Here is a 23,066-nt window from a genome sequence, read left to right on the forward strand (position 1 = left end):
AAAGGCAGGACTCCCAGGCTCTACTTTCAGGCCTGCTTAGAGCTTGCACCTCGGGAGAGATTTTTTTTTTTTTTTTTTTTTTTTTTTTTTTTTTTTTTTTGCCTGTGTCTGAACTGTAGAATGACCCATGGAAAAGGCTTTTTTTTTAATATTAAACAGTGTTTGCAAAGATCCTAAATTTAAGGTCGTATTTTAAGTGCACACACACACACACACACACAAGTCAATCTTCACTTCCTATGTCCATCAACCACATTTTCAACCCAAAATGGCAATTCTACCCATTTCCTTCTCCCAAATGGCAATTCTACCCATTTCCTTCTCCCAGCCTCCCCATATTTTTCTTGTTACGAGTTTTTCCTCCTTTTTGGTTATTAGGTGCACTCATCTTGATTGCAGCCAGAGACATCTGTAGTGGGTGTTAGGAAAGCAATTCTAACAGGAAAGACAGCAAGATGATGATCGTTTTCCTCAGGAAATAAGCCTGGAGAAGTGTTTGCCCCACAATTACTCTGTGTCGTTGCCAAGTGTTCCTGATCCTCCTGGACAGGAGGTCCCAGCAGGGCACTGCCATGGTTTCCCATCCTTACTGTCAGGTTGCTTTGCTTCCATCTCTCAGCCTGCAGCACATGCCAGTTCTCTCTTGTCCTTCAGCACAGGGCTTTGCTTTGTCTCCACCAGCTCCTGCACTCCAGACCACAAGTTGAGCCAGAGCTGCCATCCTCTTGGAGATGTGTGCGTGCAGCTCCCTTCCTTGCAGGAACACAACTTACTTCAGTGGTCTGCACTTATCTGGGTCCCTCCTTGAATCTAGAGAACACAAAAGTTCTTGGTTTTGAGATGTGTTATGGCTTTAACCACCTTCTGAGGTTACATTGATGTGTGAGGGGAGCCAAAACACAATTCACAGCTCTCCAAGGTCATTTCACCACTGAACAACCTACAGAAACCAGAGGGACCAGGAATACACTGTGGGGAGCTGGAAGCACACAATTTTGCTTTTGAATCATGATGCTCACTGCCAGACTAAATCAGCACAAGCCTTAGCCTGTGCCTGGGACAAAACTGACAAAAGGCTGAGCCTTGATAAACAGAAGAAACAAATCTGAAAAGCCATTACCTAGTCAATTGTAAGAAGCTGCAAGAGTAAAGCTCAGTTCTGTCCTGGTCAAATGCTCACCTTGATTATTTTATACCTAGTTAACAGTCTGTGATTAGTGTCTATAAATATAAAAAATTATCTCAGTGGGAAATAAATGTGATCTACCCCGAACAGTGTCTGATCCACTCAAGAATACAGAAAAAGGCAGAGCCCCATAAACTGCACAACTGAGAGCTAACAGATGAGGCTCTGGAAACGTGCCTGAGAAGGCTTAGTAGTCATCAGGAAAAGGAATGGCTGTGCATGGCAGCAAGAGGACAGGAAGGGAATATAAGGGTGCTCCTTATATTCCTTATATTCCTCACGTGCTGTGAGGAGCTCATCACTCCCAGAATTACCAATGGGACATAGGGTTTCATGGTGCCCAATCACCAGATTGGGATGCTCAGGCATCCTTTTGTCTGACTCTTGATTTCTGTGTAAGACTGCTTTGGATGTAAGTACAGAGAACACAGAAAGCCAGCAGTTTTCAGCTCTGCAGAGGCAGAAGAGTACATGCTGACAAGTCACCAAATGCCTATTGCAAAATTCAAACCCTTGGTGAAAATGCAGTTTCAGTACAAGCTGCAGGCCAGCTGGTAAGAAGGCAGCAAGGTACAGAGACTGAGCACACACACGCTCCCTGCCCACCCACAGCTCCCCAGTCTGCCCAGGTGACAGAGACCAGAGCCCCTCTGATGCCTCCCACAAACCTTTGATGGCATTTAACAAGATGATGAAGGGAGTGGAACTTTTCCCTTCTGAGGAAAGACTGAGAGAGCAGAGTCTCTTTAGCTTGGAGAAGAATGAGGGGTGAGCTCATCAGTGTTTATAAATATGTAAGGAGTGAGTGCCAGGAGGACAGAGTAAAGCTTTTCTCAGGGGTGACCAACAACAGGACAAGGGGCACTGGTTATAAACTGGGGCACAGGCACTTTCATATAAATATTTGGAAGAATTTTTTCAGTGTGAGGGTGACAGAGCCCTGGCATAGGCTGCCCAGGGAGGTTGTGGAGTCTCCTTCCCTGGAGACATTCAGAATGATCTTTCATGATGAGCTGTACATAAGCCCAAGTAGCCAAACCTGCAGAAGGGCCTGATGATCTTTCATTCATAATGATCTTTTGAGGTTCCTTCCAAGCCCTAATTTTTTATGATTCTATGATTGTCTCTTGTCTGTGAAGCCCACTGCAGAACACAGATGGAAGCACTGGATGGTTCCTTTTCTATCCTGGGAAGCAATTTTATCTTTCAGCTGAAAAAAAGTCATGTGGATCCAGACAGGAAAACCATCAGCAAGTCTCTATCAGTCACAGACATCAGGGACACAGGCATGCTGAGGTCTCACTCCTGGCCCCAGCCCTTATCTTTCTGTGTGCAGCTGTGTGACCCTTGGAAGAGCCCAGGCTGCTCCCTCACCCCATGCTGTGTCCAGGGTTAGGTTCAGTGGACTGCCCAGATCTGCTGTGAGACTCATGTCCTGCCCAACACCCTGGGAACAGCCCCACCCTGCCTCCAACCTCCTGGGACAAGTGACAAGGGGTGTTGCTGGATGGAAAGGGAGTTGTGACACCCCTGGGGCCCCTTGGGACTTGTCACCTGTTAGTGTGGTTCTTCCCACTTCCCTTTTATCTGCACTGAGCTGGCACCAAGTGAGCCACATCAGAGACTGCTTCCTGGCTGATAATCATGTAAGAAACCCTTCATCTATTTTTAAACAAAGGCTGAGTACTCTGAATGATGGGGGACTAGGGCAAGAAATATAACTAAAAATAGAAATAGGGGGAAAGACAATACACACATGGTCCCAGGATGTTCCAATACAAGCTCCAGAAAAATTATGCAAGATGGGCACTACAGTGTTCACATCCACTTCCTGATGCTCTTTAGAGCTGTGGCACACTCCAGGAGATCAGGAGCTTTCAGCCCTGGGACAGATGCTTTCATCCTGTCTGGGCAGTGGCCTTCGGTTCTACCCAGAAGCAAGGCAACAAGCAGTAAAGTGAGCATATAATCAACTGTAATTAAACCCCCCCATCATGCCTACCAGCAAAGGGAAAGGCTTCAGAGACGAGATGTCCCCTGCTCCCACAGAGAAGTCTCTATCCTCATAAGCCTCCTGGGAGGGAGCAGGAGCTCTTTGCTTGAAGGGTGGAAAACTGGAAGTCCTGTGGGTTACCAAGAGGTTACCAAGCAATCAGATGGCTGGGCTGGGAGCAGGTTTGCATAATGCCCCATTAGTAACACCTGGACCTAACATCCTTCAGGTACACAGCAAGTGGCATGAGTGGCTAAGAGTGGCTGCTGGGTGCCACATGACCTGAAGCAAATTAAACCTGTCTAAACAAGGCTTCTTTGCCACATTTTCTAGTGCTCATGCAATACAAGCAACTGCTTTATTTTTGGCCTTCCACTGACACAGCTTAGCACTGAGACACAGCTGTGGTAATTTATCTTGGGCATTAAAGTGTTGAAAAGAAACAGTCATTGCAGCAAATTTTGTCCTTCAGGTTCTTAAACAGGACACAGAGCATCACAGCTTGAGTCATCCAGCCTCATAACAGCACAAACTTGCTGTTTGTTTTTTTTTTTTTACAGTAAATCCACCTCCTTACCAGGCTGGCATGGCACAAAGCATTTAGCAATTAATAACATTTCTGCACCAGAAGGGACATCTCCTGCAGTCTGAGGATGCAAACAGTTTCTTCCTGGCAATCCACAGTGCAGCTGCCAGAGGCTACCAATCTGAGCCCCAGCCTGGGTGTTATTTTAAGCACTGTTCCCAGCTGCAGCAGCACTGTGTTTGCCAAAGCCCTTCCTTCTAGAATGGAAGAGAATTCACCAGGCTGTATGGCTACTTTTAGGGAGATCAAGTGTTGACACTTTCCCAGCATGTCGTGAGGATAATTAATCCATGCTTCAGCACAGCTGGTGAAGGATCCTGTACACCTTGCATGTTCAAATCCATGTATTTTGCCTGTCCCTTTAAATTGAAAACATTTGCCTCAAGCTCCAGCCTGATGCCAAGCCCTAGATGAATACTTGGTCCTTTCTATAACAGAACAAATATGTGGTACAGTCACCCAGGTGTATTAAAAGCCAAAGGCAGGGACTCACCTGTAAGTGAGGGTGAATGAGGTCTTTGAGGGATAGGTCTTTGGTTTGTTAGTCCTTGTCAGACTAACACAGAATGCCAAGAATAATCCATACATTTCTGATGGGCCTGTGCCTAGGTGCCCCCTGCACACCCAAATGGACCCAGGTGTGGGCTTCAGGGTTATTTCCTGGTTTATTGTTTTCCTGATTAGAGCTGAGGTCAGGGTAGAGAGCTCCAGACACACAGAGGGGAGGTTGATGCTATAGGGTCAAACTCTGGCTAACACTGGCATCAGGGGAGCCCAACCCATGCAGCAAAAACACCATACCCACACACATGCTATCTCAGACACAAGCAAGAGCACACAGAGGGAACATAAAGGTGTGCATTCAGTGAGGGCTCTGCACTGCTTGCAAACTTGGTAATGTGCTCACATGCTGAGAAGTATTTGTGTAATAAACATTCCCATTCTAAAAGCAGTTAAAGGAGGGGTGAAATGAACCATGGAGGAAACATCAGGGAGATGAATCCAAGCTCTCAGCCAGCTCTAAGATCTCCCAGCTTCAGTCTGCTTTCCTGTGGTGGACCTCAGCAGTCAATACTCACAAACTGAAGCAGACTCTTTGACAAAGAATACTTTGGTATGAGTTCTAGGACCAGGTGTATGGCACCTGAAAAGTGATGTCTTGCATAGTGCTTCAGCCACAAAAGAGAGGCTGATGGGGATGCTGCTGACCAGCATGCTTTGCTCTCATCTGGGTTTATTTAGTATACAGGCACCACCACAACACACCTTTGGAGAAGAGTAAGTTGACAAAGGTTCTGACACAAGGTTAATGCTGCTAGTCTGAGATGGAGCCCAAGTGGCATCAAAAAGAGGCAGTTCAGACACACCATAGAGCCCTGACGGGACTCTTCTGTTGGATGAGACAAAACAGGAGTTACACAGAGTTGGTCAGAATCTCCAGTTTCCTTAGACATATGGTCCCAAAGCTCTACTCTTATTCTAGGAAGCTTCTATGCAAGCTTGCCAACTGTTATCCAACCACTGCATGGCTTACCTGAGGAAAAGAAAACCTTTTCCAGCATACTTACCAGCTGTTCCTGCAGTACTTAACACTGTTGGTGTTAAAGGGCTCCCAATGGCAGCTACTGCTTGGCCCTCACTAGTGCTGAGAGCCCTGTTGCTCTATGAAGATATTAGATAGCACTGACATCCTGAGGACTGTGTAGATGTAAGTCCAGAAGGGACTTGTGTAAGAAGCAGGTTATTACAGCAAATTCCCAGGCTCTCCAGACACTTTGTTTTGCACTACCCAACAACACAACATTTTTTTTAGAAATCTATTCCATGACTAGTTAGATTGGAAAGATTTTTGTGATGGCAGTTTCAGTTGAGGAACCCTTAAGACTAAATTGCTGTGATGCCATTTCAGGATTAAGAATGAACAGTGCTGATTCTTCCTCATTTGTGCCTCTAGGCAGACTAAGAATGATGGACACTGCTTGAAATAGCAGTGTTCAAAGGTATGCATATAATCAGGGAGGAAAAAAGTGGTTGCCCTACCTCACAACCCTTGTGAAGCAAAAAATACTTCAGGCTAACCTAGAAGAGCTGCAGGAACAGCATGGCCCTAATATCAAAACTGCATGCTGGTGAGAAATCAGTTGGCAACCACAGTTATGACAGACTGCTCCAGAGAAAGCTTTCTGATTACAGAAAGCCTGGATTATAAAGATGGAAAATTGCACAGAGGAGGAGAAAGCCAGCAGAGAACAGTTTTGAATCTCAGCTGTTTGTACTGGAGATACCAAGCACCACGGCTGCAGGAGCTGCTGCTTCCACAACACTTGGCAAAAGCTGAGGTTCTAAAAACCCTGTCAGCAGTGACAGCTCCTAGATCCTGGACCTCCTCTCTTCCTGTAACTGCACTTGATTGCAGTGGTGAACTACAGAACTAGATAAACACAAACCCAAATAATTATGAACTCTAATGGATTTGCCATTGAATAGGTGTCTGCCCTCCTGATAGCAAACAGCTTCTGTAACTTCTTTTTGCCCTTCTGCAGGTTTGGCTACTTGGGCTTATGTACAGCTCAGAGAGACACAATTATTATATAATAATTATATATACAATTTATATTAACTTGTATGTTAATAATATTATATACAAATATATATTAATTACATAAACAAAAATGTTAAAGATATAACCTTGATACCACCAAGAATAATTGCCACCAGCAGCAATGGCACAGACAGGCTCTTCAGAAATCCTGCACTTGTGTGACTATAGTTGTACAGTTGTATTAAGTGACTAGAATTTTTTTTTTTTAATTAATAAGGCTATATATGTACATCTGAAGTTTTGCTCATGATTTAACATTACTGGTGCAACCCAAGAAGGGAATTTGGTTTTGCCTTGGACAGGTCTGAATTGAAAATCCTTTCAGTGTTGACTATAGTCCTGAAACCACTCCAGAAATAACAAGTGCAGAAGTAGCAGAAATTACAGCTGTGCTACCTAGCCTGCCAGAAAGGCTATTCCTGCCCAGACACCACTGACATTTGCTTGTTTGGAAGAAGATGCAGTGAGAGAACTGGGCCTGTAGACAAAATTCTCAGTCTGCTTGGGGCCAAGAGCTGAAGCTGATGATGGGGCACCTGCCTTTGCTGCTGTACTTGCTTCTGGTCACTGCAGTCACTGCCCTGTCCACCCATAAAAACGGGGATGCAAATCCTACCTCTCTCTTTGACACCAGGTAAAGTGTTGCAAACACTAGGTTTGGTCTTACTTGGAAACCTCCTTTCTCTGGCTTCAGAATCACACTAAGCAGATGAGTTTTCAGGGCTGGCTTGCTTTTCTACTCCAGCAGAGTAGAGGACTCTCCTCCACCAGTGCTGCAACAAGTTAAGAGGAGAGCAGTTACATCACCATGAGGAGAGGATGGCATGGCAAGAGAGGCAAGTACTTTTTTCTCCAGCTTCTCCAGTCACACGTGATCATAATAAAGCATTTCAAGAACAATTCTCCCTTTAAAACATCACCTTAGGAGACCTTACCTCTGACTGGATCCTTCAGTATCTGGAGGTATTAGTAGAAGAAACTAAAGAGCAACTTTTACAACTGCAAGAAGATCATTGAAATGAAAAATGCCATTAGTCAAAACCATAAGTTCCCTGATGGCTCTGGGTCCCACTGGAGAACACAATGGAGTAAGACATTCACATCCATCAGAGCTGGCTCTTTAATACTGGCTGCCATCTGTGACAGGTAACACCATTTTTTAAAATATTCAAACCTGTGTTTTATCATTAAAGTTAAGAGGCTAAAGCATGATTTTGGGAGAATACATTTCAAAGCAAATTTTGCAGGCAGTGTACTGGCTCTTGTTATATTTAGCAATACAATTATGGTTTTGTTCTACTTTGTGCTGGAGTGCTATCAGTTGATCCTGCCTGTTTTCATTCCACTTGGATTTGTTCTTTGTTAAATTAATAAGGACTTAACAGAAAGTAAATCACATGCCATTTAATAAGATTTCAGATTAAGTAGTAAAGAGCCACAAAACATGTTGAAGACTACTTGAAAGCCCCAGAGCTTTGCTTATCCTTAAATCACAATTGTTTCCTCTTTCCCTGCCAAAGCAAATCAGTAGGAGTTGTGTCCAGGCACGAAGACAAAGCTTGTTAAGACACTCTGATTGTTGTTGCCACGTTCATTCTACCATTTTTTCCAAAGCCTAGTCTGCTTGAGCCTGATACCAATATATCTGCAAACTTTCCATGCTACAGTTAATTAGGTCCAGCTTTAGCAGGACAGCCTCTCCCTTTACTTCCATGGAAGAAGGGCCAAGCATATAAAAATTTCCCTAGAAACAGCAGATTAATTTATCATATGAGCTGCAGCTACATGGGAAAGCCTGCTTCTTTCTCCTTAATCTGCTTAGCCTTTGAAGGCTACTAGAAGTTTCACCTAAGTATTGCAATGGGTTTTCAGAGCTCTACTTACATGTACTATTTCAGCACATTTCACCTGAGGAATATAAAGTAACACATGATGACTTCCTCACTTTGACCATATTTCCAGCTTTTTTTTTTTCCAAAAGATTTGCACTGTGTAATTTTTATGCCCAGTCCTTGCCTACACATCAATAAAAACTCAAGTCACTCAGCCTAAAGCATCTGCTGGTGTTTTAATTCTGCATCCCTGCTGACCCTGATCCTTTAGGATCCTTCCTCTCTGCTAGCAGTGGTTAGATTCCCCTGGTCAGAAAACTTCTACGTTTACTTTTATGTTCTGCCCCAGTGCTTTGTGTTCCTGCCACTTTCTGCAGAGGCTGAATTTTATCTGTCATGATGCATGTAGATCTTCCTTCCTGATGAGGCCAGCTTGAACATTATGGTAACCTTGTGGCTGTCAGAGGTAAATTCAGCTAGGAAATCTGAATTTTTTTAGGGCAGAATCTTACTCTGCAAAACACTATAGAAGGCAGAAACATTTGTTTCGTGTGATGCAGTCAGGATCTGGGCAGAAGCAGCAGAAATAAAAACACTGCAAGACACCTTTTGTTAAAACAAGTGAAAAGGCAATTTCTGCCATTAACCCACATTAGAGAAAAATCTCTTACCAAGGCAAATTACAAAACCCCGAGCTCCTGTAGTGCATAGTCTGTCATCAGTGCAGCTACATTTCCTAAAACAGAGAAATGTGAAATGATGGTTTGGTGGCAGAGAAAAGCAAAGGCCCAAAAAAACCTCAGAACCAAAACCACATTGTTCTGGCTTTCACACTGACAACAGATGAAAGACAGCTTGGAAAGATCCTGTGTCTCACTGAGTGATGTGGCAGGGACAAAGACACAGCATCAAAAGTGTATCTCAACCATCTGTTAAATATCACCGTGCACACAACCTGTTACTGCATTATCTCCAGATGCAGGCATTCTGATTCCCATTCTGACTGGGATACTAAATAATGAGTAGAAAAATCTTAAGCTAACACAACAGAAATACTAACTTTAGTAGAAATGGTATGCAAATTAATTACTCTGATTCAGAGAAAAGCCAGAAGGGGGTTAGCAGGCAGGTGCTGCATGCCAAGACTGATAACAAGCTGTCTGGGGTTTTGCAAAAACAGATTTCCAGAATCCTGTGGAGTAACCAGAGCTGGGGTAACTGATGAGGACTAAGATGCCTAACAAAGAAGAATAAACTTCTTGTAACACTGGGAAAAATTCTGAATTCCTCAGAGCAAGGTAATGCCACTGCTATTCTAAATCCCAGCTCACAGTTACTTGAAGCACAAAACCAAGAACTCAAGGCCTAAAGACAATCACTTTTATAACAGTTTTATTCAAGTCTGTGTGCTCTAGTGTTGAGACAAGGCCTAGATCAGCATTACACTGTAATACAATAATTTTAGCCATTGAACCAAGCCTGCTTGGCATCCTTGGTTTACAATTTACAGTACATCCAAAAAAAGAGCAAAGAGAAAAGAAATCCCCAAACGCCAACAACTTTCATCAGCTCTTTGCTTTGCTTAAATATTGTTCTATAACATAAAATAATTTAATACAAAAAAAGAACTGTAATCCAAATACACAGAATACATTGACACAGAACAGAGGAAAGATACAGTAGATTATGCACAAGAGTATTCAGTTGATGTGTTACCTACAGTGAAACAAACTGGACATTAATATAATTTAACTATTTAAGCCCAAGAAGGTCAGAGGCAACAAGTCCAGGTCACAAATAAAGCTTTTTTAAAAAATAATGCAATCTTCTTTTCCTCTAAGCTTACTGCTGTACAGAAGTTAAAGGAAGGCTCCAACAAATCACTGAATTTGACAACATTTCATCACACAAACAAGAAAAACTTTGTGGCCTCCATTATTTTACTCAACTCTGGGGTACATTGCCATTTGATAAAGTAATTGCTTCATTGCAGGTTCTTCAGGCTCTACACACCTTCAGGTGCTACTTCCATAGCAACAGACTTTTTAACACCACGAACAGAAGACATACAGAGGTCTCCAAAACCAGACTGAAACACCCAAGTTGTAAGATGAATCCCAGTCCTGCAGACTCTGGAGCTCCTTATGAAGTATCCAACACCCTCCACACAGTGGTTTCAACACAAGCAGGAACTACCCCCTTATCTCAAAAGAACACATGGGGGCATGATCTTAGACTGGAGTGATCTATCACCTCCTTCTTCAGATTTACAACATTGTACCTAGGAAAGTCAGGTCACTGGTTTTTGCATCTGGCTTTAAATAGAAGCAGGAGCAGATCCACAATTAATAAGGCAAAAGAAAGAAGTAGCTTATAAAAAGAGAGAGGAAATACATTCTCTGGCTGAGAAATTCTTGGGACTCTCAAAGCCACAGAGGAAACATTGTTAAAAGCACAGGTATTTTCCCTGATTTTTCCACCACTGTTGCCTTGCCAACTCTGTATAAGCCTCTCAACTTCAGTCAGTCAAAACATCATAGGTCTTTCCAGCCTGTCCTCAATATATGACAGAGAAATCATGTACACCAGCACAAAGTGCTGTGCCAACAGCTGACAGACAAGAACCAAAGATCTCTACTAACAGTGGCTGAAACTGATCACTGCTGAGCTTGTCGAGCCTGCCCACCAGCCTGGAGGGATGCGTTTTTTAAATAAGAAGAAAGACCTGAGAAATGGCCTCAGGTTAAACTGACACATACAACCCCCACACACCACTTACTGCCCCCTTTAATGCAGAAATCCCTGCTCTTCCCTCCTGTGTCAGAACACATTCTTAAAGCTTACCTTGCTTATGGTAAGAACTAGAAGTCAAATAGGCATGGCATGTGCAGTCATGGAAAGGCCACAAGAGTCAGCAAGCAAATCAGTATTTACCTAGAGAAAGAATTCTTTCCTCAGGCAAAGTGACTCCTTCCTCTGACAATCAAAGTACAGAGCCTGGTCCTTCACCAGTTGTCTCTACAGCACAGCCCCCTTGAGTTAAGACTAAAAGAGCTTTGCTGAACTGAGCTCTTGTGCAGTTTGACCCACAGATGCATTCCGCTGACTTCAGTGATGTTTAAGGATGTGATGAAGAGCCCTCTCTTTTCAACTTGAAAATCAATTACCATAAATATGAACTTTTATTATGAGATTTTTCTTAGCTTTAACATGGTTTCTTAATAAGAAACTGCCAAATACTGACTTTAAGTGGGCCTAGGTATGTTTGAATTTAGCTGTCCCCCAAAGACCTATTGTTGCACAAGAATGGATTTTACTCTCTGCAAAGACCACTGGCCAAGTTCAGCTATTCAAATGGCAAACACTTGTATTCTTTCTTCTCTTTGCTTTTTTTTTTTTTTTTTGTGGCTTTATTCTTTATAGACTAGGATTTCTGAATGTTAGATTGAAAACAGAGAAGAGTCAGAACTGATGCAGTAGGATCTGCTTGAGATGCAGTGTGATAAGTCAGCTCAGAGGTATCAGGAGCCCTATTCAGCTACAAATGCTAACCCTGCTGACATTAAAAGCTTATCACTGAAGAATGCAAGATAGAACATGCCAACTATGAACACCTGGCAATCAGTTAAAGGTGACATAGACTGGGCCCAGAAGAAAACATTTTACTCAAGTTGAGAAGCAGCCACAGATTCCAGCAGAACCCAAAGCAGCAGCTCAGTTCTGCATCAGGTGTAGATAAACCCCAGCAGCTCAGTGAGCAGGTGATGCCAGAGGATAGGTCTGCTCTGAGACTCGATGAGGAGAAACCAAGTACAAGCATCCCCACAGAACAGAAAATGCTGAAATCTGCTGTTAAGAGCATTCTTATTAGTGAAGCTTGGGAAAACACCAGCATGATCTTCCTGCTCCATTAGAGCCTCTACTGCTAAGACAGCAAGAGACAGAATATCAGGACATGGCCAGAACAATGTTTATTCTTTTCTCAGACCTGTATTTCTCTCTCCTACACCAGGAGCTCAGCACTACCCAAACTTAACATCTGTTCTTGAGAAAATACTAAAATCAAGGTACAACACAGAGAAAGTGCCAGTCACTCTAAAACAGCATATACAAAATTGATTATTCTCCTTTTATGTTGGGAGTTTCAGCCAGTAACCTTTGAACACAATGAAGGATCTCACTAGCTAGAATGGAAGCTAAAATTTAAGCATGGACAAGATCCTAGAAAAGTATTTCTGAATAATGGACTTTCCCCCCCCCTCACCCTTCATGATTATTTTTCAAATAAATTCTTTTAAGCAAATAGAATGCTGGCACTCTTCCTGCAGGTTTGTTCTAAGCCCCCTTTTTCTATCTGCATCCATCTAACCCATCAGCTACAGGTCTCAGTGTAGCCCATTTCAAGCTGAGCTTATAAATTGACTACACCACACACTAAAAAAATGTGTCATGATTCCTTAACATTAGCTATACTGGGCTGCCTGCACATGATTGGTATTCAGATACAAGAAGGACTGTATTAGGATCTGGTAAATTAAGAGAACAATACTGCAAATACAGGGAAAAAATCAGAATGGTGTGAGGTCCACTTTAAAAGTACACAAGATGATTTTAAAAAAAAAAAACCCTCTGTTTTCACAAAAAGCCAGACCTTCACAGCTTTCAAAGCAGTGATCAATATGAAATGACCACCTTTTGGTCTGTGGACAATCAGTTCTTCCACAGGTTGGAAGCTATTAGGAAAAATGCCCTGCCTTGTCATTTTAGTCTATTCTGGAGACATACATAGTAAAGGTGAGTATAACCTTAACCTATAAAAATGAATTGCTGGTTTTACTGTTCCATCAGGAATTTCTGTATCCAAGAGCCAAATACAAGTGTCTGCCTCTGTCCTTCCACCATTTCAGCCTCAACTGCCTACCTAGAGCAATTCTTACCAAAACCTATGCTTTCTTTCCAGTCCATCTCTACAAATGAGGTAGCTCAGAATAAAATAAATCAAACCAACCAGAAATGAAGTAATTACACATTCCTCAGTCTTATTTAGGACCCCATTTACCTATGATGGCAAGAGATTACCAAGCAGTTAGCATCCCTTCTGTTTTGTTACATTACAAGTAAAACTTCACCCTTTTATATTCACTATTTCCTGCCAACCTCTGATTTCACTTCTTCCAGTTGTTTTTATGTTTCTAGCATGGAAATTCTTTAGTTAAATCACACTTAAAACATATTGGTTTTTGTCTTAGGCCCCCAAGTACTACAGTAACAAGAATTAATAACCAATTAAATGGATTAGGGGCAGAAATCCCATCAAGAGATAAGGAGAGCTGGTGACAGCACACTTCCTTCCACAGAAGTGTATGCACATCCATAAAGGGAAGGAGATGAAATGTTTGCTGTGCTGGTATTTAACTTGATGTGTGATGAAGTACACTACAGTACTGACAGCTACAGCCAGGAGTTCCCTCCAGGAAACAATCTCAGGCCTTAGCAAGGAGGCATAGGAGATGGAAGGCACCTAGGAACACAGGATGCACCTAAAAACCTATTTCACATGCTTAAAGAATGAAGAAACAAACCTCAAAATCCAAACAGCCCAAGAAGCCATCCTCAGAATGAAAATCATGGTCCTGGTCATTTTGAATCAAAAACAAAAGGATTTTGCACTCTTGTACAGAAGGAGATGAAATGTGTTTCTTGTATACACACTGATGAAATGCTGAAGACCTTCCAGTTGCAAGAAGAAGGAAGATCCTTGTCAGAGAGGAGCAAGAATAACGCTGGTAGCTCTATCAGACCCACTTCCTGGTCACCAGTGGGGAAATTTGAATCAAAACACACACAACAAGCCTGGGAGTGACTATTTTTAACACACAGAAATAAAGCTGATGTAGGCCATTTCTGAAGCTATCTTCATCTCTGACCAATGACAAGGCTGCTTAAAAAAGCTGAGCATGAGAAAAAACAAAAGGAAATGCAAATTTTAACTGCAGTGTGTGATTTTCTACTAGCACATTCAATAGAGGGAGCAGCAGAATAAGACAAACGCATTTCTATATTGCTCTGCAAAACTGTGAAGGTAGGGCTGAGAAAACAACAACCCTAACTCCTTAAGACTTTCTTGTTAACCACAAGGAAAATCTAAACCACAAACTGGATTGGAGACAAAAAAAAAGAAAAAAATGTAAGCTTGACTAAAGGTCCTTTACGATAACCCCTGGCTGTGCAAACAACCATATTTTAATCTTACAACATGAAACTTAACACAAAAACATAGGAAGGCATTCCTTCCTAAAGCTATCTTAATTATAAGATCAACCAAAGGTTTACAAAGTCTGAAAGTTATCCTCTGTGACACCATGAGTATGCTTTGGTTTTCTTTGCACATTTATGCTGTATTTATTGCCTGCTGGCAAATACATTTTAACACATGCCTATCCCTTCACTCTTAATGTCCATTTTTACCCAAAATACAGCCTTAAGTGAGTTATAAATAATGAAGCTGAGAAACTGTTCTGCAGCAAGAGGATAAGGAACAGAAATCTTCATTTCCAAACACAGGCATCTTTGGTTTCACATTGAAAAAAGTGAAGCCAAAGGAGAACCTGTACCATTGTGCAAGATAAAAGTCTCCTTATTGGTCACAGAGCTGGTAAGTAGATCTCAGGAATACTTCAAAAAATGCATGGAAAAGGTTAGATAACAGTAAGCACTTCTTCCAATAAGAAAATTAAAACCAAACCAACACAAAAGAAACAAAGCTGTTAATATTAACTTAAAATTACTTACAAAGCAACAGGCTACCAGTGAATTTTGGGATACAGTATCTGAGCTCCATACATCTAATGGGACTCCAGCTCTCATAGTCATCCTACAGAGATGAATTAAGTTTCAAATAAAAGTTAAGCTCAAGATAGAAAGGTGGCTCAAAATGAGAGAGGTTTTTTGTCATTTTTCTATTAAACAGAATTCTCCAAATGGCAAACATCTTTCTTTACTTGACCATTACTGCCTCACCTTCAACAGAGTGAGAGGTATCCGGTTTCCTGACAAATCGCAGTAACATCTCTAGGCAGTATTGTCCATAAAGTCTTAAGATAACAGCATGCTATGAAGAGGAAGGCAAATGCTCCCATTCCTAGAGGTACAGAAAAATACTTGATCATAAAAGCATGCCAAACCAGAACAGGTCTTTCCACATCAATAATGAAACATACACTTTGAAAATACTCATTCTTTTTGTAATTGTTTTCTAATAAAGTATTTCCTCCAAGGTTCACTGCCCTACGTTGAGTATCAGCCCACCCTAATAGCAACCTGAAGGAAAAAACCTACAAAAACTTACACTTGCACCTCTGAAGAGGATGGGAAGGGTAAGACCTGCTTGCTGGCAAGACAGACCATGGTGCAGTCCATAGGAAGCAGCAGCATTAGTAAAAGAAAAACCTATTCTCACGTTAGTTTTGACATGAAGATTTTCCTCTCTCTACCTGTCCCACGTTCAGTTTTTGTGAAACCAGTAGAAATTTATCAAAAAATGTCATTTTTGCACTGTTTGCTATGTCTGTGGTTTTCTCCCAGTTTTACAGGAAAAATGAATTAGGCTACTAGAAAGCATTTTCTGAAGAGCTGGCAAGCTTTTTTTTTTCTATTTCCTAAATCAGCACATCAGTTACATAAATTAGTGATATAACAACTATTTAAAAGAAAAAAAAAATATGTCCAGACCAGAAATAGTTCTCTCAGCAACAATCTTACTGCTATTGCTATCAGTTAAACAAATTGTCATTTCCTCTTCTGGGGGCCCTGTAATTACTGTAACACATTTTACCCCATTCTTTTGTCTTTGTGTTTCAGACTGCTCAGTTATTTTGTGCTCTCATGTTATCTTTTTCTCATTTTCTCAGGGAAAAAAAAAAAAAGTAACTTTTTCAGATCTTTAGGAAACAAGAATTTTACATTTTTATAGCAAGTTTTTCACCATCTTCCTCAAGAAGACTGTTAGAAAGGTATGTCAACCAGTAATATCTGGAAGTTTTGACTCCCTGATAAATGGGAATACTGGTAACAAGTAGAAGATCTGCTGATGGGCTCATATTCTCAGTATCCAGGGGAATACTCTGAAGCACTGCTATCGAAATCTGGAGCACCTCCCTCAACTGGGAAGAAAAGAAACCAACAGATTAAGAAAGGCAGAAAACCAAGCCAGGGTGGGAGAGAGAGATATAGGGAGAGGTTAAGAGGTTAAATGTGTATTGCCTCTGGGCCTCAGGACACCAGTTCCAGAAGTTCTGGAACATAAGCATAAGGTAAAACACCTGACAACTGTTTGCCTTGAGAGCCCCCTCTGCCTGCCAGGGAATACCCCAGCACCTGCTAAAGCCAATAGCCTGGGTTCTACAACAGATTCCTCTTGCCTGACACCTCAGGTTAGCCACAGGGCTCCCAAGTGGAGGACAGCTATGGGTTGATGCTTAATGAGTGCCTGCTTTTATTTCACATGCTGAATTCAATGAAAATGATTGCATCTAAGTATTAAAAAAAAAAAAAAGCCAAACATTATACTTCTACCTAGTGTTTCTGTCTCTTTGCAATAGACAATATCTAAGTTGGAAACCCTGGTTTGCATCCTGACTCCTTGTCACCTGTCCTACCCAGCTCCTTTGATGTACCAATGTCCATTTGGTGTTAGGGAACATGGTTTTTGGAGAAAAATATTCCTAATATTTCACAGCACCTCTGCCAAGTGGTTATCTAAAAGGAAGAGAAGGGGCAGGGGGGTTTGATAGTTCATCCTCAACTTTAATAAGGAAAAAAGATGACAGAGCAACCTGGTTTTACAGCTGACAACTTGACAGAAACCTTGCGGTTCACCTGCTGAAAGCAATAAGCCAATCATCAGAAAGTTTAGTGGGCTAAGTTTAAACAATTTGACCTAGAGAGGTAACCTTCCATTCCATGTAAGTAAATTAATATTTTTCTTTTCAAATTCCACAGGATGTCTTTGCAGAGCAGATGCTTCCTATGACATTTGTAATGACACTTTTGGGATAGAAACCATTGCATTTTGGAACAGCTGATCCAGTTTTGTTTCGGAGTTTTTGAACTGGTAAGGGAGACTATGAAAAAGAGATGCTTTTAATTTCCTGCTTTTAAGTCCCTCAATAGAGCCTCTGATTGGTCTTTCCTTGAGGTTTTTTTTCTACAGCACAATCAAAATTAACCATCCATTTGGGTGGGTTTTGTCTGGTTTTCAGTCTTGGGATCACAAACTGAGTTTTCAGACATGTAAAGCAAAAGAATGAATGCTTAAGAAATCATTAAAGGTCTACATTTAACAAAAGGTCAGAAATGCAATTTTTCTTTTTAAAATAAAAATTAAAAAAAAGCCTGACACTAGAATACCTTCCCTACACAGTCAACAGTCTGTTCAGCTTCAGCAGCCAGTGTAGCATCATTAAGGCTAGCTCTGCAGCATTCAGTGGGGAGGGCAGCAAAAAGTAATCCTGCCATTAAACGTGTTCCATGGAATGTGATAAACAAGAAATGTGTGACCCTTCTACATGAAACCACACTGTAATTGCTTGGAAAAAAAAAACAGTGACCTTGACTACTGTCAGCACAAAACCATTAGCCCTCAAACAGAAGTAAAAAACCCTAAGCACAGTACTTCCTGACACATGCTGGGTTTTATCATTAGGTTACAAACACCTGGACACACAGGTTCTCTGTGCTGACAGCTGCAAAGTATTCAGCTACAGGGCCTTCACAACAGGATTGGGCTGCCCTAACAGGTTGTACACTGCATTGGCAGCACTCCCAAACCAGTTATTTGCACCCAAATGGTCAGTAGATTACCAAAATGAGCACAGTTCTCTACAAAAAGAGTTAAATATACTGCATACCCTGCTTTAAAGCAGACTATGCTATTACACTCATACCAAGGCCACATCCCTTATTTATAATGCCAAAACTGGGGAAGGGTGAAGCTCTCCTTAAAGCCAGTAAGAGACATCTGCAGAGGCACAGGCACACTTGCAGACCATACAGAAAACTGTAAGCATAGGCACACTTCATTTGTGTGTGACTTCTCCTTCAAACCAGGGGTCTGTTCTTGCTCCAGAGTTAGGATTTTTTACACACTTGAACAAGAATCATGTTTTACATGTCTAGAGTGCCTTACACTCAAAAGGACTTTCTACCTATTACACCTGTCCCAACCCCCTCCCCCTGTGAGGTAGGTATTATCCCTATTATTTACAGATGGGGAAATTCAGGCACAGAGGTTACATTATTTGCCCAAGGTCACACAGTGAGTCAGTGACAACATAAAAAAAGAATCCAGATGTTCTGATTCCTGTTTACACAATCCAACTACTAACAACGTAAGCCTCCATTTCAAAAGAGCCTTAAACAGTGTGTGTAAGAACAGTCCTGGGTTTCAACAGCCACTCCTAAAAAGCTTAAGAAAGGAAGAAAAACAGGAAGAAAAAAGAGAGTGAGGGTATACGTAACTTCTGCAAGCCAACACAACTTTAAGTAAAGAGTTCCTGCAGAGCCCCTTCCCAAAGCTGTGGCAGCTTGACCATGAGCCTGGTACACAGGGGGTGGGAAAAGGAAGGAGATGGACTCAAAATTTGGAACAAAAAAAGCAAACTAGAGTAAACAGCCATACCATAAGCCTTCAGGTTTTTGAAAGCAGAGGGTCCAAGAAAGACAGGATTGAGAGGGACCTCAAAAGATCACTGAAGCCCATCCAACCTGCCCTGAAGCCAGGATCAACTACATCTACTTGTTCCCAACAGCCTGTTCTCAAAGACCTTTATCAGTGGAGATACCAAGCCCTTCCTCTGCAATCTGTTCCACCTTGAACTATTCACTTGAGCAAAGGAGGATGAGCAAGTCTAAGACAGCTACTTCTGCTTCTTCAGTGGGAGTACCATGATTCCCAGGCCTACTTAATGATCTGAACACATTTCAGAGGACATAGCCTCTAGTTATTTACTTGTTTCTGTCCTAGATGTCTTGGGAAAGCACCAAACACTGGTGTTTCCTGCAGTGTAATATTTGAATTTTGAAAATACTGATTAATACCAGGATAGATACCAATATACTTACTGCAAGTGCCAAATCCTACAAGGTCAGTAACAAAGACTTTGATATGATAATTTTATCTGATTGCAGATTCAAACTGCAATAACAGGGCAGGGGAGACTACAGAAAAACCCCACAGCAAAAGTCAGCAGCTCTGAGTTACCAAACTACATCCAACTGCTGACAAAAATCAGGCAGTTGAACAACGTATCTTCAGCAGAGGCAGCACCATATGATCTCTGTAGCATCCCTCCATCTCATCTGTCTTCAAAGTGCATTCTCAGTGCAAAAAGGAGAATTGAATTTAGAGGGGCTCAGCGTCCCCAGTGGGTTTCATACTAAGACCAGAATTCTTGCTTGAGTTCATATGCTGCAGCTTTTTGTGTGTCAAGTTCACTTCTGCATAGCGGAATGGTGCTGTCCTGGCTCTGCCCCTCAGCATCTATGTCCAACAGTGTCCTCTCCTCTACAGGAAGACCCACCTGGAAAGGAAGCAGTGCAGGCAGTGCAGGTCTCTCTTCTACAGTGCTGCTGCTACTGGCAAAACAGGAGTCCAGATTGCTTGGAGTATCAGTACTCGAACTGTTTGCAGAAGATTCACCCTTGGTGTTGCTGGGTGACACAAACCACCAGGGATCAAGTCGCTGCCTGCTGGCTGCAGGACGTGGCCGGGGAAGGAATTCCAATGTCTTGGGTCTTTCCAGGGTGGGGTCCTGCTGGGCATTCCATCGTCTTGGGGTCGGAGGAAAAACAAGGTTGGGGTCTGGCAGGCGAGGGACCTCGCTGGGATCTCTACTTGGACTCGGTGTTTTTAATACACCTAATCCAAAAGAGAGAAGGCAGGGGAGGAGGGAAAGATGTTAGATGGCACTGTTAAATGGTTCCAGCAGGTCTTAGCTATGTGCACTGTGAAAGCATTTCCAGAGCAGAAAGCTTCCGTTCAGAAGGAACAAACTCCACATTTATCTTCAAGACTGCATCAATCTGAAATGAATAACTAGCTCCTGAACCCCTACAATGTTCTCAACACCTCCAAAACACCTGTTGCACTGACCAAGCACAAGCAGCAAGCTTTCTTCAATCTCTCATTTGCTTTCTTTAATTTTCAGACTGGGAAGCATAGATTTGACCTCCTACCAGAGGTGAGGACTCTCTGAATGCTTCAGAGGGCACACTACACATTAACAGCCTGAGTGGAACAGGGAGACACTTGCACAGCAGGATGTGACACCTGCTTGCAGTAAACAGAACCAGCTTCCTGGAAGAGGTATTTAACACTCCCTACTGTGGAATCTTCCTGGGTTTGTTTTCCTTTGGGGGTGGAGAGATGATGTTTGGATTTTGTTTCGATCTGGATGTTACTTTTTTTTAAAAAATAAACAAAAAAAAAATCCCACATCACAACATACTTTTTAAATTTTCATGCTCTCAGCTGTATTAACCTACATTTTTACTGCAGACTGCCATTAAACAGACAGCCTCACATTTTGTTTTACCATTGGGAAAAGTCTAATTAAATCAGATTTGAATTTATTATTTTAGTTCTTTTTTCCCCTGAATTACTGGAACAAGAAAACAGGAAAACATCTTTTAGGTTATCAAGTGACAGCCACTCCCTAAAGCCTGCAATAGTGGGAATACTACGTACCCAGGAATACCTTTCTTGCTTGCAAAGAGGTAAGAGCAAGAGTGGCACAACCCCAAACTGCTTTAGAGATCCAGCTTTCATTGCCTTCAAGAGCAGAATTTACTTTGAAATTGTAACAGCAACAAACACAAGTGTATAAAGGCAACAGAGATGGAATCCAAGAAGCTGCTGAAAATGTGCAATATTGGTACTTTGGTACCACCTTTGTCTAAGGAAAAATACTATAACTCTGCTTCACAGCACAGAGGAGTAGAGAAAGTTCCTTAGCACAAGGATGTTGAAAGAGAAACCATTAAGGCATTATTCTCTTCCTTACTTGTGTAAAGACAGCATCCACAGGCTCTCCTTGCAGGTTGGCCACCACAATGGATCCTATACAAGCAACATGTTTGCTTCCTAAAAAATAATGATGCTTTTTTGGGTCTGTAGAATAAAGAGGAAAAGAAAGATGGCTGAAAACCTACCTGCTCCCAGTGCTCCAGTTAAACAACTACTGGAAGGGCATCCACTGGTTGGGCACCCATTGACAACCAGTCCACTGCCTTTGATGGCCCCATCGGAAGGCGTGCGCCTGTGCCCGCTCTGCTGGGTGTGGGATGAGACTGTCACGTGTGTGGGAGTCAGGGACTGGTTGGGGTCTTGTTTGAACCTCTCGATCTGGACGTTGACAAGTGGGTTGGTAATGGCTGGCAAGGGAGCCTTGACTGTCACTGGGCTGACAGGCATTTCATACACCACAATCTCATCACTGTCTGAGCGCAGCAGGGAGCGGGTGGAATTACATTCGGAAATGGAAGACAGGGACAGAAGGGTGAGGGATGTGGATGGCTCTCCTAGCAACAACATGGGATCCTCTTTCTTGAAGATTTTCCGGGAAGGTGGACTGGTGCTCCTGCGTGGGCGTCCCGTTCTCTGGAAAATGCTGTCACGCTTCTTCTTCTCTTCCTTGGGTGCCTCTGGCTCCTCCTCAATCAGCAGCTGACACTTCCCTGCTTCTAAGAGGTCAAACCCCAGGCCTGCAGCAGCCAGCACAGCTCCACAGCCAAGCAACGCCACCTCGCAGCGCTTGTGGTGGGAGCCACTACGCTTGAGGCTGTTGGTGGGTGTCAGCTGCGGGGTGCTGGTAGCAGAGTTGACAGGGGTGGCCTCCTCGTTGGCATCACTAGAAGGACCCTCCCAGTCTTCATTCTTCTGAAATGGGATGCAGAGGTATGACTGGTTGTGCCCGGGTGAAGGGTGCACTTTTCCCTCTCCATTCAGACATTCGCTGTCTTCATCATCTGGAAAGCAAATTAAAAACTTTGCGTGGATGTAACACCTGGCAAATCTCACTGTCTTACAAATATACAAGAAAATTAAATGTCCCCTTAGAAGATGAAACTGTCCTTCTCATGGCAAGCATGATCCATCAATTAACAAATACTTAGAGGCTATTGCCTCTAAGCAGATAGGCTGGAAACACTGTCAAAATGGAAGATACCACGTTCAACTGTTTGAAACCAACTGAAGAACAGCTTTTCAGTAGCAATGTCTACCTCTGTTCTAGAGTAAATTTATATGTTTGGGAGTGAGGAGCAATAGGTAGGAAAACAAGGGTCTCCCCCCACAAGTAAACATGCACATACAAATATCATTAACAGGAAAGGAGTTCAGAGGTAGCACAGAGCTAGAGGGGAATGAAGAGAAGCTTGTCAGCGTGGCAGATCAGAAGCACAAGCAGATGTGTAAACAAAAAAGAAAATCCAGAAGTAGTAACTTTGCAAAGAAAAAAAGTACCACTGAAATTATAACAGTGCTATAAGGTACTAGGTTAGGAAAGGTGAGGTTCATTCAAATGTGAACTGCAGTAGGGATACAGAGTCGAGGGAATTCCTTTACCCATCTCTGCTAAGCTGGTGAATCCTGGAAAAGCAGGTGCAGTTCTCTGGATCTTCCCAAGGTTTGGTGCACTGGATGACCATTGTTTGTATCCTTCTACCAGAGCTTTCAAACTGAAATAGATGAAAAATGGGAGAAAATGTACCATGCTCACAATCAGGTTTCACTCTCCCCTCCTTAGTTCTCTCTTGCTCTCCTTAGGGTATGCATACATCCACCCCTAGTTATACAGATTTAAAGTCCT

At 42.4% G+C, this 23,066-nt stretch overlaps 1 protein-coding gene across 1 annotated transcript in view; it reads right to left on the reverse strand.

The window, feature by feature from the left end:
* Nucleotides 1-16,114: 16,114 nt before the first annotated feature.
* The window catches only part of MAP3K9 (mitogen-activated protein kinase kinase kinase 9), a 44,522-nt gene continuing 37,570 nt past the window's right edge, over nucleotides 16,115-23,066 (reverse strand). Inside the window, 3 exon segments of the mRNA XM_030451909.1 lie at nucleotides 16,115-20,116; nucleotides 21,409-22,224; nucleotides 22,823-22,935. Of these exon segments, the coding sequence (XP_030307769.1) occupies nucleotides 19,635-20,116; nucleotides 21,409-22,224; nucleotides 22,823-22,935 (1,411 nt within the window). The 3' untranslated portion in view covers nucleotides 16,115-19,634.

The sequence above is a fragment of the Calypte anna genome, chromosome 5A (genome assembly GCF_003957555.1).
Source record: "Calypte anna isolate BGI_N300 chromosome 5A, bCalAnn1_v1.p, whole genome shotgun sequence".
In the NCBI taxonomy this organism is placed as follows: Eukaryota; Metazoa; Chordata; class Aves; order Apodiformes; family Trochilidae; genus Calypte; species Calypte anna.